The sequence below is a fragment of the Drosophila mauritiana genome, chromosome 2L, assembly GCF_004382145.1.
Source record: "Drosophila mauritiana strain mau12 chromosome 2L, ASM438214v1, whole genome shotgun sequence".
Taxonomy (NCBI): domain Eukaryota; kingdom Metazoa; phylum Arthropoda; class Insecta; order Diptera; family Drosophilidae; genus Drosophila; species Drosophila mauritiana.
This window is the reverse complement of record NC_046667.1, coordinates 13,302,178-13,322,695: the sequence shown is the minus strand read 5'-3', so window position 1 is coordinate 13,322,695 and position 20,518 is coordinate 13,302,178. Positions and strand designations below refer to the sequence as shown.

Sequence of the window (20,518 nt, the reverse complement as noted above, 5' to 3'; positions counted from 1 at the left end):
CTAGAAAAGGCAGCAAAATAAGCATTAATGACAATCGGTTATTTCTAAAATACACACAATTCGTTAGTGCTGTTAGTACTTAAAGAATTAAAAAATATTCATTAAAAAGCATTTTATACTGGCATAAAAGGTACAGATTCAAATCACAGATTTTTATGATTTTATTTTGAAAACGCAGATGAGTATAAAATGCTTATTCAGTGATTTTTAAATCATCACAGTTGAGTTTAAAATGTTAAGAGTTAAATAAACAATGTAACTGCACATGCAAAACATAACAACAACAATACAAAAACTTTATCCAAACAAGGAGTTACTACAATATTTGGGGAGAATTTGGAACTCATTCCAGGGGGAGAAGGAGAAGGACAAAATACGACCAAAAATTAAAATTGGATCTCAAACCAATGGAGGAGCAAACATAACAAACCGGGGGAAAATCACAAATGTCATACCAATTGCATCGTTTAAATGAAATATCATTATAATTTCTTTTCTGTTTGTGTTTGTCGGTGGATGGGAAGCAACAACTCATACATGTAGTTCGATGACTAGCAGCGGGCGATTCTATATATGGTTGCATTGATATTTTGGGTTCGGGGCTATATTTCGTTCAGTGTTGTGTATGGCAATGTGATGGTTCCGCTCCTAATAAACGATATTTCGGCGCACTGGCTTGACGGCCTTCTCCTTGCTGCTGCTGCGACTGTTGCTGGCCTGCTGCGATTTTTGCGACTTTGAGTCTTTGGCTTTGGCACTTTTCCCGCTCTTGCTCTTACTACTACTGCCCGCCCCCGATCCCGAGACCGAACCACTTCCGGCTGCCGCTGTGGATGAGTTGGTGGTGGTTGTGTTGTTGGAGGTGTTGGTACGTGATGATCGGGACTTATTGCGTGGTGGTAGTTCTGAATTTTTTTGTAGCGTTTCGCAAACGAAAAGAAAAACGACAAATTAAGTTTGTGGAAAGAAAAACAGGGGGTAGGTAGGGGTGAGAAAATGGAGGAGCATGGCTGGGGCAAAACTACCAACTCAGGGCTCACTCTATCTTTCTACTTGCGGGGAAATGGGGCACACACCTTTCGGCGTGTAGAACGCTTGCTGGGGCTGCTGCTGCGGCGAAATTGCCGGTTGCTGTAGTTGCAGTTGTTGTTGCTGCTGTTGCATTTGCTGCTGTCCATTTGGCGGCGGCAATGGCAGCGGCAGCTGGGCCCGAGCCACCACACCGCCGCTGCTAATGGCCGCCTGGACACCACCACCAATGGAACCCGGTATCGCCTGTTCGGCTCCGTACCCGCCATGAGATCGCGCTGCTTCTCTCGCGGCACCGCTGGTTGTAGCCTGCGGCCGCCCACTGCTGGTGGATCGTGGACCTCGTCCATCGCTTCTTCTCGCTTGATTCGCCGCCGCGTTGCGACTTGAATGGCTGCCGCCGGTGGGCAATGGGACGATTGAGTGACCGCCCTGATGGCGATCCCAATCGTGCGGATGCTGCTGATGGTGTGACCTAGAGCCACCGTGGCGACCGCCGCCTCCACCGCCGCCGCCGCGACCTTCTCCGCCGCGGGGATAATGCTGCGCCTCGTGCGCCGGCGGTGGGATGCTTCGAGGCCCTGCTCCTCGCTGATTGGGATGACGTTGCTGTGCAAATGTAATACAATTTAGTTTGCTTTTAACGAAACGCAGTGCGAAACCTTACCATTCTACGCAAAGTGTTCATGGGAGCTCTCAGAGTTTCGCTGATTCGACGAGCTCGTCGCTTCTTCGGATTGGAACTGGGCGTGTGCACGGCACAACACTTGATGAACGAACCCATGACCACAATAAAGGCCACTCCCATTAGAACCACTAGATACCAATTGTCGACGATCCACTCGGCCACCGTTTGCAGTGTCTGCCGGTTGAGCAACAAATTCTTCAACCGAACAAGCGGACCATCGGCATCCACGGCTCGACACTTAAGGAACACATCGCAGTAGCCCTGGAAGTTATCGCATGGCGAACCGGGCTGCAGACTAATACCACCCTTTTGAATATTATATTTATCAGCAAACTCGCTGGTGCTGCGGCAGGTGGAGGTGTCATTGCCATCCTGGCAGGCCAAGTCGCACAACTTGCGCTTGCTCACGTGCGGCAGCGTGGTCGAGGTAAGGAAGCACTTCGTCATATTCCAGAGCAAACATGGCGATCCACTACATTCACCGCGGATGCATAGCGCTGTTCCATTGTTGCACATGGTCTTGTCATCGCGATGACGTGGCTCCGGACACTCGGCCGTGGTTCCGTTGCATGTGCTCGACCAGCTGCACTCCGTCTCCTCCTTGCACTTCTGATGGTAGCTCGTCGGCACAAAGGTGCAGGAGTTGGACAGACAGCACGGACCCTGCGATGGTGAGCACTGGGTCTTGGCGCGGCGCGTGCATCCCTTGGCACTGGAGTTCAGTGACTGGTCGTACTCGCTGATCAGACGCGGGTAGCAGCACTTGTCCTTGCACTCCTCCTCGTTGAAGCCACAGTCGCATTCCTCGCCAGACTCCACGATCTTGTTGCCGCAGAAGGCACCTTCCGAGGCCTTGAAGCAGTCCCGCTTCGTGTTGCCCACCAGCACGTCAAGGACATTGGAGATGTTCCGAATGGAGCAGGGCGAGAACTTTGAGTTATTTGGCCTATCACCGGAGGTGGCACTGGCGAACATAATGTAATTGCCATTTAGGCCACCAGGACGACATTCCTGCGGGTAATCGTGCTGTGGATGGAGTAAATTAAAGTTAAAGAGTTATACCAACTGTAGGCAACACAAGAGTTTAAAGACTTACAGGTGACCCAAAGTTGTGGCCAATCTCGTGTGCCAACGTAAGCTGCGACACTTTCGGTGGCACCCGACTGTTGTAGTTGACAAAGGTGATGATGCCCGTGTTGAGTGATCGCTTGGTGCTCTGGTACTGTCCACCAACCGTTTCCGTGTATGTCTTGTACTTCTCGCAGATCCCACCAGAGGCTCCCGACGCACTGGCCACCCAGGCCAGACCCAAAGTGCCGCCAGTGAAATCTCTGTAGAAGATGCAGATTATAAAATAGGCCTGGAAATTCTGGCTAAGCCAATGACCAACCTGTAGGTGAACACGTAAGCCAGACAAAAGTCCGAGTGATCTTCCAGGGAATGGAGATTCAAAAAGTTCGAGACATCCATGTGTTCATTGCAAAAGGCATTGTGTGGACCATTGTAGGAATTGCGACAGGCCGAATCGTCATCGATCTTAATGCGTTGCACCTGGAAATGAAATGAAAACATTATTTACACTAATTGAGCTAAAACCGATTGCATTTACACACAATTTATCGATACTCATGCATTTACACATGAATTTAAAGTTTACAATTGAAAATCTCACGAATGCGACAAATTGACCCACAATTTATTGATACGCTTTATAATTAACACAATCAATTAGTCACAGGAACCATAATCTGGGGATGGTGCTGCCCAGATGGTGCTTTAATATACGCTCCACTAAATTCCTGTCTACGCATGGTTTAACCAGCTACCAATGGCCGCATGTGGTCAGTGGATCCTGTGAGGCGGGTCCTGCCGCTTTGTCCTTATCGCATCATCATTGTTTGTCCGCGGAATTCCCGCTGTGTGTGTGTGTGGGTGGGCGTTTGTGTACTCACCTCAAAGCGTATGTTGCGATGCTCGGTGCGTCCGTCGAACTTTGTGTTGCGGTAAATGTAATTAACGGCCGTCACGTGATGTGCAATCAACGATGTGATTTCCTCGCGCGTTTTCTCATCCACCTCGTACTTGCGTCCACGATCGTGCTGCAAACAAAAAGGAGAGCACGTCAAATGGTGTTGACAAAAATTAACGCCAATTTACAAGTTTACTAGTCAAATGAAATAATTGTTAAAATCAGCCTTAAGTGTAACTTCCAAAATTGTGGATTAATAAAATCTTAATATCTATGCTAATTTCTTGTTCAATAAGTCGATATGCTTTTATAATACTGTCAGTTTGAAAAGGAATTGTTTGTTAACCGATCGAACAGGTAGACAGATTTAATTAATGTGGTATCACTTGACTTATTTTGGCTCGTGGGGTGGTAGTCCCAAAGCCGCAATGCGATGGAGATGGCGCAGAAATGCGCCTGACATCTGTGTTAACGGGTGCGTAGTGGGCCCCCACCACGCCAGACAAACAAAAAGGACCTCTTCAAACGCCCCTTTCATCAGGCGCTCATCCAATCCAATCCATGCCCATTCCCACACTCTCCCATCCAACAAGCAACGCTGCGCAAATATATTTGTATAAAAATGCAAATTCAGCTAAGCCCGTCGAATATTTCAGCTGAAGTTTATAAGGTTTTATGCGCACTCCCCAAAACATCCGGATCCTGCAACAGCTCTCCACCGATTTTGGCTCAAAAATCAAAATGCCGCGGGGCGCAAGAGACAAAGGCAAAGGCGAATGTAAAATGCGAAATTTGTTGAAGCCGATTTTCATATACTCTTGCAAATAAAAATATCTAAACGTTGTAGAAAACTATAATTTGATATGCAAATGGTTTATTCAGAATAAGGTGTAAATAATATATCTTAATAGTTCAATAATATTCCAAGTTAGCTGCTTGGCAAATTTATGATGCCCTTGCAAGGATTTAAAAACAAAGCGCGACAAAAATCGGGATATATAATACATAGGAAAGCGTAGGAGGAGTGAGCGAAACAAATGCGCGAATTATGCAAAACTCATTGCAAATAAACACACGTGGAGTAGAAAGAGAGGGGCAGAGGAGAAAGCAAAGACAAAGAGAAGGAGATGGAAGCAAGGACGTGGGCGTGAGCGGAAACGGAAATAGGGCTGGCACTCCGTTGACGAGGATGTTGACGTCGACATCATCTCGCGTACAATGCGAAAAAATGAACGTAAACATAAAAGTGCGGCGAGAGAATGGCTCTAAATGCGGGGAGCGGTGGGAGTGACTTGGAGCGGGAGGTTTTCCAATAGGTGGGAGGTGGAGCACGGTTGCGGGCTATAACGGTTGATTGCATACGCTGTACGCGCTGAAGGAGGTCAGCTGATTGAATGATTGCTATGCCCCAATCGCTCTGCAGATGCCCCAAAAAGTAGGCAACTCCGCGGAATGCGACAAAAGGGTTCGCCGAGTTTATGGAGCGTGAAATTTCGCTGAATAAGTGAGTAAACCAATTCACGATTGCACCAATGTTTTCTTAAAGTTATGATATTATGCTGTTTTACCACAAAATGCTAATGAAGTTGGAATAAATGTTCTACAGATTTAATGAAGATTAGTTTACATGTTAAACGAATTCTAAAATTATGCAGTTAAATTTCATTTAATTGAGCAAAAACCAAAAATGTGTTAAATAAATATTTACACTTAGTAGTAATTTGTCAGATACATGTATTGATTTTCCAATATTCTCGTTTTCACAGACATAAATATGTATTCTATGAATTAATACGAATGAACGAACAGCGGAGCCCTCAAATTATGGTGTAGGGCACCAGACAATTTTTGTTTATACATTTCTTTGAAAATGGAATGTAATATCAAAAATGCTTAACAACTACGGTGTCTACGTGGCCCCTGATATTCCCATTCCAGAAACTTTGAACCACTCTTGTTTTATGTGCACTTGACTTTCATGAGAAGTCTGCTGGCTCGTAAAAATTGCAAAATTGATGATTTTTTCGTGCTTTTTTGTTTCAGTTTTTTTTTTTTTAATTTGGCTTTCGAGCCCCTAGACTGTCAACACCACGTCTTCATTTTCTGCTATATACTAAAGTCTGGCAAGTCGGAAAATTCAAAGTATTTTTGTAAACTTTTGATTAATCATTGCTACCTTAAATATAAAATAAATTATAAGAATGAATATTGAACCTAAGATATGCCCTCTCTGAAAACAGTTTCAAGCTTATAAGAAATATCCAGAATCATGCAAAATAGATTATGCACAAGTACTCACATCAGCAATGCCTTCTCGTATGTGGCGCCATATCAATGGATCCGTTTGAATGTAGAGCGAGCAGGTATTCTTGTTGTCCTCGCGACCGCGTCCAGATCCGCCGGATGAGCCCCTATCCCCAGCACCATTGTCGGTGGCCCGGCGGACGCGCTCGTGGACGAGCTGATGCCAGTCGGCCACGTTGGCGGATGAGCCCAGGCGACGTCCGGTCGATGGATCGTAGAATGCACCCTCGGCGAAGTTAGCCTCCTTCGTGTACTTCTGATGGGGATACTTGAAGTCCTCATCCCCGCTGATGTACTTCTTGGGCGGATGGGGCTGCTGTTGTTGCTGTGGGGCGGACTTTTTGTGCAGCTGCTTCCGGTGGAGCTTTTGGTAGTCCTTTGACATGGGCTCCGGCAACTCTTCGACGGCTGAATTTTGTATGTTCTCCATCCACTGAGAGACCTCATCCGTGATGCCACAGCCGGCCACGTGACCTGCAAAGAGGAACAAAAGCGTAGAATGAATGAGGGAAGTAAGTTCGCCAGAATGGACACAACCGAAATAAAAGAAATTAGAGTCGGAATGAGGAATGTTAATTTGCTGATGCAGCTCGGCATTTTGGGGCATCCCTATGCTACCAAATTCAATGGGTAAAATTATTTATGACCTACCAAGTGAAAGCCACAAAAATGTAATTAAAAGCAGCCCCACGCAGCAGCGATATTCGAAAAAAAACAAAATGTTAATGCAAATGCCAAAGTGAAATGTTTACGTAAAAGTTGTAGTGAAAAGTAAAAAAACAAATTGAAGCTTGGAAAAATCGCTGTGGCGATTCAAAGGTGGGGCATTCTACTAGAATTTTTTTGCATTTTCTTTTTGGCGCCCGCTGCACTTTAAAAGTATATCAACAATTATATTTACAGCTTTGCCAGGAGCTCCTGGTGGAGCATTGTCTTGGCCAGCGGAAACTGTTAATAGCCGCTAGCCGGTAATGAAAATTTATTGTTTTATTGTTTAAGCGCAGTCAGAGAAACGCGGTCTGCCGCTGCCTTTTATCCACAATGCGAGGACGCGTTTTGCACGCGATTCGCTGGCGTTTTTCCCCCTCATCGCGATTGTCAACATTAAATAAACCGAAAAAAAGGGCGCAGGGGGGATGGGATGCAACAGGGCGGAAAAGGGAATAAAGTACTGTACCACAGAGTGGTGCACATTTTTAAAAGCTGCACGAGTTTTATGGTCTCAGCCATTTACATTCATTTCCAGAATAATCTTCTGAGTTACGACAACTGGCCCCGAATATCTGGGGCAGTGAAACGAATTGTAAGTTAAGCTAAATGAATAAAATTAAATGTCATATGGAACTCCATCAGGAATGTATGTCCATTTGCGGGTAAAGCCTGGGGAAATCGATTCAATTAACAAGTCGAATGCATTTTATTTACTTTGATTTTCATAATTGAAGTTTTATGCTACCGAAAGAGCTTTTGTAAACTTTAATTAGTTGTATTGCGAATTTAAGAGCCTGTTTTTATTTTAAAACGAAATTACCTAGGGCTTTTCATTTAAAATTACCTATGTATATTTGCAATTTAATGAAAATTAATGGACTGAAAGTACGCTTTTCGGCAAAGAATTCAACTGTAGCAACATCGAAGACGCTCTGCACTTTTCATTAAACATCATTTATGCCACCCGCCTGGCTGCTTCTCAAAAATACTCTCTGCATTCCACGAGGATCCTTGGAGGACCCTTTCGCCCAGGACTCGAAAGGCATAACAACAGGGCAACAGGGTGCAGGTTCCCCTAGTTGCCGGCGCTCTTTTCTTGGCACCCGAATGCCAAGGATATTCATCCTGGCAGCACAACAAGGACCGCTGTCCAGTTCGCTGAGCCATCCAGTTCGCCTCCCAGTGGAAACGACGTTGCTGCAGTTGCAGCTTTCAGTGGCGCCATAAATTTTTATTTGCCTGATGCCATTGTGTCAAGCGAGCGGGGGCGGCATGAAGTTTGCTGGGTTGCTACTGTTTGCCATTACCATTATGCATTTGCTTATTCCTCTTCGTTTTCTTCGCGCTCGCTTTTTTACTTGGCCATTGCCAAACTGTTTGTCTTTATTACAAGCATTTTGGCGGCGTTGTCGTACTTCAGTGCAGAATGGCAACGTGGCCAAGCACGCGACCAACGCCGAAATCAGTACACTGCAAAAAATGTAGTGGGAATTGAACAAGCAATCGAAAGTGCACCAAAAACGGAAACGGAAGTAGGTTGGCTTCTCTCAAACGGTTTCAAACATTATGTAGTGACTGAATGTCTTAAGTAAACATTTAATAATGACAAGATTGTGATTCTTAGTTGATTGTAAAAAGCAATCATTTACACTAGCAAATTGGCATATAATATTGTATAATATAATATGTATGTATCTAATCAAAAATGTTAAGTTTGGATAATCGTAAAATGATTTTTATTATATTTAGCCATATCTATAGTTGCTACTCAATGGCATATATATCTAGCATAATAATTGATATTAAAATCAGAGATTTTGTTCGCACTTCATATGATATTTTCATCAGTGCATCGGGTTGCAGGTGGAATGTTTCTCCGGGCAAAGCCGTGGCCATAGACATAGGAGGGAGCCACTAAATACGTAAGCCCTCGAGAAACCAGCAAAGCCGCAGCAGGCACAGCTTCCGTAAATGCCCCGTGCTCCTTCAGGAAGGCGCCGGAAAATCCACAGTGGCATGCAATTTGCATATCAAAGGCAGCCCCTCGAGTGCGCTGCCTTCTACATGCTGCATACTATATACACACCTACATACAAACTTATATATATGTGTGTGTGTGTGTGTTTGTGGCATGAGCAATGTTTTATTTTGTTGCATGCCGCTTCTTACTCCAATGACCTGTTTTTATTTCATTTTGCTGCATCGCCTTCTGCTTGAATTTCCTTTTCGCTTTTCCCCGCACTTTCAGGTCGAGCTTTTTATTGTTGCTGCCGCTCTTATGAGTTTTCAAGGAGGCTCTGGCTGCATTCAATCGACATATCTGATGTTGCCTAGCCAACCCCAAGATGTTGTCTGATTTTTGGTTTTTATGCCACGCTAGCTAGGTCGCAGCCTTTGACCCCTTCCACCAACTGAACCACCACCCCACCCACTATGCCAAACTCCCTACCAAACCCCTTTTTTTCCCCATTTCAATCAACAGCTGTTGAGTCGCCATCGCCATCGCCATCGCCATCGCCAGCGTAATAGAGCGCGCGTCTCCAGCACATTTCATTTTTCCAATTTCTCTGTGCCACTCAAAGTCTACTTTTTTCCCCCATCCCCATCCTGGTTCGTGCCCCATGCTTCTGGGCTCCACGGTAACTCCTTTTCCTACAGACAGAGAAAGTCAACGAGGATGGGATTAGCAATCAGCAGGATTTGCTAAAGAATGTCGCTGTCTGCTTGAATGGTTATTATGTATGAGATAATAAAAAAATTGTATAAATTTAATACAAGATATAGCCATCTTTACAATTTTTAATTTCTTTAATGAGCCTTTTTTAGGACCCTTAAATGTTTCTCATTAATATACACATAAATATTCTTCAATTTCTTGGAATTTAACTAATTTATAGTAGTTCTATATTTTTCTGACATTTATTGATTTGCTTGTGCATTTCAATTGAAAAGTCGTTTTAACAGAAGAGACTTGTCTTCCTAAAAGAATTATATCAAAACTTCCTTCTCACATTCTTCTTATTTAAAAGTGTCAAGCGCAAAAGATAATTTTTTGAAATAAAATAGAGAGCTGCATTTATTGTATTTCTGAGTGCACTCGACACTGCCTTCATTTGCTGTCGCACATTCCTTGCACAGCCTCCAGCATCCTGCACATCCTTTTAGCCCCCTCCCCCCATACTGCCATATCTACCCCACCATCCCCCCGCGAGGACACTTCAATCATATTTCGCTTTGGCTTTGACTGCATCGCATCGCCCAACGCCTCGTGGAGATTTCTGCACAGAGATTAAAGTGCACTTTTGTGTCATCTTTTTACTGCAGTTCAGATCGACGTTTGCACTTGTACAAGATTTTCCACTGTTACTTCGATGTTTTTCGTTATTTTTTTTTTTTTTTGTCGCAGCATTTTCGTTTTATTTGTTCAGATTTTATTTTGCTTTTTGTGCCTTTTCCTTGTTGCGCCAATTGAACAAAAGCCACGCGCTCGCCCGCTCGACTTATGAATTTTACAACTTCCGTTGCCTTTAGTCGGGCTCAGGCAAGCTTGGGTTTTTGTCGTCCTGGCAGCCTCACACACAAAAAAAGGAGCCAGGATTGGGAGTTAAGTTGCAAAACTACAGCATACCCTGTAAGTGGGTAGTGGTATTGCTTTTTGGAAGTAATTCATTCAACGACCCCACTTAGTTTACTATTAAACTTTGTATCTCTACACTTTCATTGGCTAATAACAAGTGTATAGCTATTGTATTTATGTTTATTAAAAACCCATATGCACATTACCCAAAATTGGTTAAATTACTGGGTATGTGGTAAGAAGACCAGAAGCAGGAAAATTTCAGCTTGAGTCGGAGACAAACGACGTTCAGACATGCAAGCGGCTTTTGTAGCTGGGCTTTTGCCTCCAACTTCCCCATTTACTGCTTCATGCCACTAACACCGCCCAACCTCCACCCACCACCACCCACTTTCGGCTCCCAATTACGACCATGGACCCATTCAAGCCACTTGTGGCCTTTGCTTACTGCGTCAGTGTGAACGAGTGTGTGTGTGTGTGTGAGATGCGCAAGCAAAAATGAAAAATAATCCCAAATTCAATTGCAAATGAAATTGAGGGCGAAAGACCCCATAAATACACACACATACACACAGTGGCACACACAAAGAGCATTCAAGCCCACCCCCAAGAATGCCCCGAAAACTGAATCAGCACCCCAAAAAGGCCATAACAGACGCTTTACACAATTTGGACGCTTTAAAAGCAAAATAAGGAGCAGGCAAAGCGAAAAGCAAAAAAATTCAACATAACTGAATAAGCAACACCAAATATTCGAGGCAACAAAAAGTTCACAAACTCACACAGTTGCAACCAAGACGTTGAAGGGAAGAAAATATAGAAATGTGAATGAGGCATTAAATGTGCAGCTGTGCCACAAATAAAAGCAGCGCCAATAAATATATCTACTTTTAAACGAAATTCAATACGAATATATCAGATTTCTATGACATATACATTTTATTTAGCTTATTTAAGCGAAAATGATTTTATTTTTTAAGAAAATATAAGTAATAAAAAGTAATTATGGTTCAGCAATTTGCTCTCCTAAAAAATTTTGTCATTTAAACGAGACCCTGACAAAAAAATGTGAAATCTGCGCGCTTGCTGCGGAAAACACAAAAATAATATAGCATACATCTGGGCGCAATAAATGCTGTGGCCCAAGTCGTGGGCGTACATTACATGGGCGTGGCATGTGCGATTTCGCTGCTGGCGCTGCTTTTCCCACTAACAAGTGAAAATCATCGCAAAAATTTTCCCTGCTTTCTGCTGCTGCTGATGTGTAAATGTCGGGAGCACAATTCATGCAATTTTCCCTAATTTGCTTTTATTTTGTAAATGATTTGATTACCACGTTGTTACCGTTCCCGCTGCTGTTTATTTATTTAATCATTTCTTCTTTTGTTTATCCAGCCCCTCCGCGCCCTTCGGCCCCCACATGCGTTCTCATGAGCATCGTCAGCGAGTTTTGTTCGCCAGCTTAGACTTAATTTGTTTGCCCGACAATTGTTACGCTTTTTATGTTTGCCTTAATTAAAAATGTTTTAATTTGCGCAATTGTTCAGCGATGATTGCTATGAACAATGAGGAATGGAGTTTCTTTTGGGAACATCATCAAATTAATAAACTTGTTCCTTTACCCATACATTTATTGGTTTATTGCTTACATATTACTTGATTAACTTCATCCCATTTATTCTATTTACAAATTCGAATTGAAAAGTGAATTTTAATTAAGAATATATTTTCTAGTTCCTGTATTCCGACTTTGTTTAGTTTGCATTCCATTGCTATACATTGGCATCTTAACGCTTTTCAACGCCCAAGGACTCTAAATAAGTCTTAAGGGGCCCCTTATCCATGACCTACCATCCACCTCCGCCCATATGGATAACTAATGTCTTTTGGCCGTGGCGACAGCCTTCCGTTGTTGTCACACTTTTCCAGCAAAAAGTGTCGCCGTCATCGTCGTCACCTGCGCTTTGGCACTTTCGCATAAAGCCACACTCAGGAAAACCAAAGCCACGTTGGGCCAGCAAAAAAGATTACGCATTTTAGCCGCGTTCATGGCGAAAAGCAAAACAAAACGTCCAACAGAACGAAAGTCCGTCCGTTTGGCGACACCCGCTGCCTTCCGCATACAAATTAGTTTTTCTGGCCCGGCCTTTTGGCCTTCTTTTGAATGAATTACACCCTACGACCCATCCATCCTCGAATGCGATTCTCTCATTTCCGTAGTTTTTCTTCATCTGGTCTTAGTCACACGAGAACACATTAATATTAAATACATTGATCACAACAGTGATACGGTACGTATGCCTGGAGTTTTTGTGGTTTCTACATATGTTGGGTGACTTGGAGTAAATGCGTCTTTGAATGGCAATAGAATTGTGGTAGAAAGGCATAAATTATTTATGTGCGCTTAATATGAAAAGATGCTTTTCAATTAGGTTAGAAAGTTGCTACGTTTCGGTATTATTAACATTGAATTGCAAGTAAACGATGATTTGCCCCAATTTATTTAATTAAAACTACGAAATTCAATCATAATCAAATAATTTCGTATTCACTTGCATTGCGAGCCGGAAAACATGTCACAATCAACTCAAATTGAGTTATTCAATGCAGGACTTTCAAATTACAAAGGACTCGAAGGCAGAAGGATAGAAGCCTAATTGTCGCAGCTGTCAGAACTCAGCTTGGCATTCGAATTCGTATTCGTATTCGTTTTCGCATCCGGATCCGCATCTCCACTTCCAATCAGCCGTAACTTTGCACTCAGCTCGACTTAACTCAAGTGCCAGCAAAAGATAAACAAAATTTGTATCTGTGCGAATGGACGTTGAAGTCGAACGACAAAAGCTTAGTTAGAAGGCAAAAGCAAACGGTAGCCAAGCAATTTGTGGTCAAGTGCAAACTAAAGGCGGTCGATGACAAGGACATCGACTACGATGACGATGACAATGATGATGATGATGGTGGTGATGGTGATGGCGATGGTGACGGCGATTCCTGGTATGACTTTGGGGCAAATGAAAAAGAAAAAGTTTCCGAAACGACAGAGCACTGATGCCTGGCTCTAAATGGTCTAGAAATAAGCCAAATGTATGGGCTCGTCTCTATCAGGCACTAATTAACGACGGAATAATTTCCTCTGCCAGGCAAATGGAAACGAGCCACAGGATCCCAGCCTGATTGGTCCTGTGGATAGTCCTGCAGGTTGGGGTAGGTTAGTGGCTCTCCTCCCGGTTGCTCTGCTGCTCATGGCTCATGGAATTAGAAAAGTTCATTCGACAGTGCAACTGTTTGGCTTTTGACCTGCTCCTTTGGTGTGCAGCTGCTTCAACTCCTTGTAGGCGGCATTTTGCATGCAAGGCAAAGTGCAATATCAACAAGCCCGGTCCAAAAACCAAGAGAAATATGTCGACTTGTCACACAAAGCACAAACTACCACTGGGACCAGGACAGCCGCCTGACATTGAACGCAGGACCTGGTACACAGGCACACAGAATTTCACATCGAGGACGAGGAATACGCCCCGGAATTTTAAACTAAACTATGTTCGGAGCCTTGTGCCTAAGGCTGGCACTGATAAGACATCCGAGAATGCACAAATGTGGGTATATTGAACCACCCAATCCGGAGAATATGGCCAACACCATATGGACGAGGTCTGCGGAATGGAATGGTGGTGTAATGGTGGTGGGCTTACCAAATTGTTGGGAATTTTCATTGCATGCAGCTTGGCCATAAAATAAATGGAGAACCTTATTCGGTTGTACATGTTTGAAAGCCCACGCATTCACACACACACACATTTATATTAATGTAGGGACAGGTGACTGAAGAGGGCCGCAGAAAACTGGTTACGACACTTGGAACTTATGGCCTAACTGATAGTGATTGACAAAATAGAGTGTTGGGCCAAGCCAGCTGAAAGTAACGTTGTATACCGTAAAAAATAGCAATTTCTAGCGAAAATGATACTTTTAAGTATTAGCATAAACAGAAAAGTTAGCACAGCCCAAAAATTAGTCAGCTTAAAGCAAGGCCAAACGATTGTTTATCTTGGCTAATATTTGTGAAATAAATAATATAAATAAGTACCTTTACCAATTTAAGACAACAGTGTAGTACAGAAAATAACTGCACTAGCTTCATTTCCTCAACTGCAAACCAAAACGGAAGCAACAAATATCATCAAGCCCAATTGCATTTGTGGCCGAAAACTGGAAATATTTACTTGCCCGGTTGGTTTGAAATTTTGGCATTGCCTTTTGCCAGAGCGAGACGACAGATAAGCAGAAAAGAGTTTCCTGCCCCACTTGGCCAAAAGAGGGGAGGGACGGAGATTCATTCGGAAAAATAAGTCGGCCAGTCGAAATAAGGATGGCCAGTAATGTTGGGCGGGTGGTGAACGGTCGCTCTAAGGAGTGAGAATCTTTGTGCAGGGCCATGATAAAAGTGGTTTATGGCTGTGGTTATAGTCTATAGGTTCCCCCAAGTATAATCCACTGTTAAGAAGTGCATTATGCCCTTTGTCATGTTGCTAGCTTTGTGTGAGGTGTTGAGTTCATGAGGGCTCATGTTGCTCCATAAAATATTTGCTAGACAGGCAGGATTAAACTATTTATTTATATATTTTTAGCAGAATGTGCCTTATTTCTGGCTTTACTACCAAGGATTTAGCATTTAGGCAGAATATAATCCGGGCACAACACTAATACCATCGATTTCTGATCAGCATTACACAAAGTCAATAGCACTAGGGAACTCTCAGGCCAATGCGAACAATCCGAAACTTGTTTCAAATTCAATTGGAACACTGGAGGGGCTGCTACGTTTTTCGAGCCACAGGACATAAGAGGCCACGTTTGTGTGTTTGGCAGCAGTTACAGTCGCCTATGACAACAGAGTTGCCAATGTCGAAGTCGTTGTCATCGTCATTATCAAGTGTACCGAAAATGTCCCGAAAATAAACCGTAAAGCACTTAAAAAAGACCGCATGACAGCCAGCGGGCGACTAACAAACCCCGTCTATTTCAGCTTTCCTTTCTATCCTGGCTAAAAGTCTGGTCTGAGAGGTTGCCTACCATAATCGATGGTTGATGTTGCTTTTGTCGTTACAGGTTGGTGCTAGTACTTTTACACTGGGAAAAACCACGTCTAATTAGGATATTCCAAAGCTTACAATAACGAAATTACACCTTCATATAGCAAATTTGGTGCCTGAGCAAAAACACATTATTACAAGAAAGTTTTATTCTTACAAAAATTAAACTTTTTCGAAGTTTACTAGCAGTGTTGGGATCCCGACCAACCGCAATTTTCACTTCAATTTAAACTTGCTAAATGAAGTGTTCAATGCCCGGATTTCCCTTCAATGACTGCCCCGTTTTATCCAAGGGTTGCGGTTTCCAACGATGTCCTTGCTGCGCTCCTTGAGTTTACGACAAGTTGGAGTCTGCATATGAGAAACATGTTAATCAGAGCCTATTGAAGGCAATCACAGCATGGGCAATCGCTCTCTGCACAGTATTTGCCTTATCCATCTCCGAATCAAATGATGTATTTTTACATATATTTGTGTGAGCAGGCACTAGCCCCACAACCTAATGTCCATTTTAATTAAACACAAACATGTGCGTATTTATGGATGTCTGTACGAACAAACAGATTCCCCAAATGGCCCATTGAACTGACACTGGGCTCCCAAGGCGCTTGGTCACCAGCAAATTTACGAGCACAACGAACGAGAGCAGCCAACTTACATATATTTACGTATAAATATACACAAAATCCCCCACATGAACACACCAACTCAGACAGGCGACCATTCACATGGAAATTTAATAATTTAGCAGTTAAATTATTTGGCACTTGTAATAAAACAAACAACTTGTAGCAAGCTGTAGCCGAAACTCCGGCAACATCCACCCAAAACGCAGTGGACAGTTGCAAAGTGTTAAAACGCAAAACTTTCGGAGGAAGCCGCAGCAACTGAAGTGCAGAGGAATGCGGAGGAAGAGGAAGCTCTATAATATGCCTGCCCCGGCCTGGTTGTGATGACCAAATGTTGTTAAATAGCACGAGCAACATGTAAATATAAATTTTCAGCACAAGATTTATGCATATTTTGAAGTTGGGCAGAGAGCAATGTCCTTGGTAAACACCATGTGCGCGCGTGTGTGTGTGTGAATTTTAAAATTGTTTAAATTTCGTCTGGTACTGCAGCTGTTGCAAGGACATCAACTGCAGGCAGTCCTCTACATATTCCGCACGAATAATGCTCCAAGACATTGGCCAAAGCAACCAGATTCTTCCTCTAGCTGATGCTTGTCATGTTGCACATAGTCGTATGTTGGTCCTTATATATATTTATCCTAATTCCACATGCTTGCCCACTTTCTGGAGTCATGTAATGCTTGGTAAACCCCATTTGGACACATTACGCATACGCCATGTGGCCGCACGATATTATAAACTTCTGCTTAACTCTTGATTGTAAAAGTTTCGGGTGGCATTTTTCGTGCCATTGTGTTTGCCCAGCTTGTGTTTCCATACGCATTTTACACGTAATTTATTTGAAATCTAAAATCAAATATTTGTGCAATATACACCTCAAGATAAAACTATATTTTTCTTACTTCTTTCCTTTTTAACACTTTTAATTTCTATAAAACGGAATATTTCATTGTAGATTGATTTGCTGGAATATTTCTGCAATCAGAGTAACTTCGTTTAAAGAGAATTTACGATATTTTAAAGTAGAATCCTTTCGGCAGGAATGGCATCTTGTGCAACGTCAACCGCAACGATTAATTTAATATTTCTCGGACAGAATCACGAACGTCTCACACCCAAAACCTTGGACCCATTTTGCCTGCGGACTCGACTCCAAACGCATCCCCGCTGTGCTGCTGTCACCTGGACAGTTTGGATAAGAGTGGCAACAGTACTGCAGCCAAACATTTGCATAAATATTTGCCAGATTCGTAGAGTGCGGGCCATCTACCCCGAAAAACCAGAAAATGTCCCCATTTCGTTGATGACGCCAACAGATTTTAAATACATTTTGCACCCCAACCCACCCAGACAGTCAGCCAGCCATCCAGCCATCCAGCTCTCCAGTACTCCGTACTCGGGGTCCACACCTGTCGGCTACAATTATTGGTTTGAGCGCTGTCCGCGGTCCAGGTGCTAGCGATGTGGATACGAACAAGGTTGGGGGCTATGGGGCTATGGGGTTACGGGTTAAGGGGATCAATTCGGGGGGAATCCTGGTCGGATTCCCCAAAATAACGAGTTTGTGGTAAATTGAATTGTTCAACATGCACATCTCCTCCACCTCCGCATCCATTCCCGATTATCCCATTCTGTCGCGTCAGAAAACCATTGCACCGTTTCATTTCGTCCTGATATGTTCGTATGATGTGGTTTTGGTATTGGTAATTCGCATTTATTGTACAGTGAATATACAGGGTATATAGGACATTTATTAAATTAAATGCATTTAAAAAGGATCTCAGTTTTTAGAGACTGCTTAAGATTCGTTGAATACAAAATATGTACAATTTATGCAGTTTCTGCATACGTTAGTTAGTTTCAGCAACCCCTAAATATTTGTATTTAAGAGCCAAATATTTAGATAAAAAATCAAAAATCCTTTGTTTGTTTTTTTATTTCTAGATTAAATTGATATGCCCACTAAGCCTGGCATAGAACTTATGATGGTCATAAATCTAATTTCCGTCAATTTATATTTATTTGTTTTTCTTTTCAGTCTGTTTCTTTCTCCCATTGAATATGACTGTACAATGCGAAAATAAATGCGGCTGAGTCTTGGTTTAAGCGCTATCCAACTATATTCTATCCCACTATATTTTAGAAAAATATTTGCCGTCTAATCTAAAGTGCTATGAAGAGCTAAAATAAACATTTATTCACCTATTTATTTATTTAATCGCTAAAAATATGTGAAAACAGAGTACTATCGTATATTGTATACTTTATAGTATGCACTATATGTCAGAATGTCAGCGTTTTTGATGACCACATTAGATGAAGAGCAAGATGCTATCCTCCGCATCATTCCCCTTCCATATCGGACGATTATGATGACAGATTGCTTCATTGTGATATATCGGCAATAACAACCCAATTCGCAGACATGTTGCGTTTCGGCAAGGCAATCAAAGTGGCATGCAACACAAATGTGCAATCTAGTTGCAGCAACCCCAGCCCGAAAATAGCTGCTGAAAAATAAAAGCGATATCCCCAACCCCCCGTTGAAGTGACAGAGCAACACACAATGTCATGGCTGGGAACTTTCATCAGGTGTGTTTGTCTGTCATAGAATGCTGATGGCAATGATGATGATGATGGCGATGATGATGGTACAGGTAGGTACCCAGTACCACTCAGCTAGACAAAAAAGCCATTAAAAGCGACTTAAATGTTGCGAAATGTTTTCACGCTCTCTGATCTGAACTGCACTCGCAGCAATCCGGCGGAAAACTGAAGGTGAGCTCTCAGGTGGCAGGTAAAAAGGTGTTGCGACGTGCGTTGCTTATGGCACCTTTTCATTTGCCCAAAACATTTATTAAATTTTAAAATCTAATTTAAATTTTCACGCCACATAGACTGAACAGCAACAGCAACACGAACAACAACTGTGCATAACATCGAACAAAAGGGGTACGAGCAACAAAACCAAACGAAGTGTATCACAAGAAGCCATCGCGAGGAGAATGAGTCAGACTGACGACTCGGATGCCATAAGAGGGCAGAGGCCCTCCTCCACAGAGTGCCGGAGGATGACTACGCGGATGAGTCGAGGGCAGCAGCACGGAACTGAACATAGCAGCATGGAGTGCATACTAAGTGTGATATTAAAGAGGGTTTTGCAACAAAGATTAGTTTAATAGAGCTTAGCCAAATACATTTAGGTAATTAAACAAGTTTAAGTTTTTTAATAAACCAAAAAGTCTTATATATAACAAATATATAACTGACAATGAATACAAAACTCCGTTCGTGTTGAAGGACAAAAACACAAGGCATAAGTTTGGCCAAACATGAAATATGAAAAGTTGGCATGTTGCATATCAGCGATTCATTATGCTGGGACAAATGTCAATTAAAAGTAAAGCGTAAAAATAACAAACACTGTGTACACTGGACATTGTCATTTCTGAGGTGGTGTGGTGTTCGTGGTGTGGTGCTCATAAAAACGGTTCGGCGTGCTTATAAAAAGTAAAACACCCACCCCCATCAAACATACTTTTTTGGCCGGCGGTGTGAGGTGGGGCATAAAAAGTTAGTCATGCGAGATTTTTGGTAGTTGTCGTTGTCGCCGGTTGTTGTCCGCCATTCTGCGTTGGTCAGCGCTGCGAAACCCCATAAAACTGCACAACTTCAATTAATTTTCACATATGGCGATATGGTGGGTGGTTGATGGTGAGTGGAGGAGCTAGTGGGGGGACAATGTGCCACGCACATGGGGCAGCGGTCAACGGCAGTAGCAGCTGACTGTGAACCCAGTTCAGTGAATTCAATTAACCGCAATTTCCATAACAGCGGTGCGGGGAGCGGTGTGTGTTCGCTCCTCTATCAAATGCAATTGTTGTGCGGTTGGCAAACAACAATTTTCAGACAACTGACAAAAAAAAAGAACATAAAAGATAGTAGTACAAAAGTTTGCAGAGTACAAATTATTCTCATGTCAGCTAAAAAAAGAAAGTATTAAACAAAATGTGAGCACTCATACATAACGACTCTGAAGTATGAAAATAATTAAAATTTAATATGCATTCTGTACATACATATATAAAACATATGAATGTTTATCTGACAGTTTTTACATTCGGCTCTTATTGCCTGTTTCGTAATTTGTCACTTCTAATTGCAATTTGTGTGTGTGTGTCTGAATCTGTATCCGTATCTGCGTTTGTATCTGTATCTGTGTGCACTTGATTTTTGTTGACTTTTGCATTGTAATTATGCGGTCAGATTTGAATTGAGATTCAGCAGCAACTAACGATGCAGATGACCCATTTCTGGTGAGCTGCTTTGTAATTAGCTCGTCCAGTTACGCCCTTTCAGTGTAATGGACAGGAAACCGACTGCGATTGCTGGCTAGTTGATTTGCATGCTCGAAATCGTATTTGATTGGAAATGTTCGTTGCACATTCCATTGCCGATTGAGGAGTAGGGGCACCATTATGGTTAAATTATAAGCGGATCGTATGTTGTAGA

The 20,518-nt window shown here is 42.7% G+C and overlaps 1 protein-coding gene across 5 annotated transcripts in view; it reads right to left on the bottom strand.

Moving 5' to 3' along the window:
• Positions 1–20,518, bottom strand: part of LOC117150910 (disintegrin and metalloproteinase domain-containing protein 10) — an 86,779-nt gene that overhangs the window by 285 nt on the left and 65,976 nt on the right. For 3 of the 5 annotated variants that reach the window (XM_033318059.1, XM_033318058.1, XM_033318060.1), the window contains exons 6-12: positions 5,986–6,464; positions 3,670–3,816; positions 3,108–3,268; positions 2,814–3,048; positions 1,697–2,743; positions 1,077–1,638; positions 481–905 (exon numbers count right to left, since the gene is read on the bottom strand). In XM_033318059.1, coding sequence (XP_033173950.1) covers positions 649–905; positions 1,077–1,638; positions 1,697–2,743; positions 2,814–3,048; positions 3,108–3,268; positions 3,670–3,816; positions 5,986–6,464 — 2,888 coding nt within the window. In that variant the 3' untranslated portion in view covers positions 481–648. Of the gene's footprint in view, positions 1–480; positions 906–1,076; positions 1,639–1,696; positions 2,744–2,813; positions 3,049–3,107; positions 3,269–3,669; positions 3,817–5,985; positions 6,465–20,518 lie in introns of those variants that run through there. The other 2 variants (XM_033318062.1, XM_033318061.1) reach the window with 2 other exon arrangements.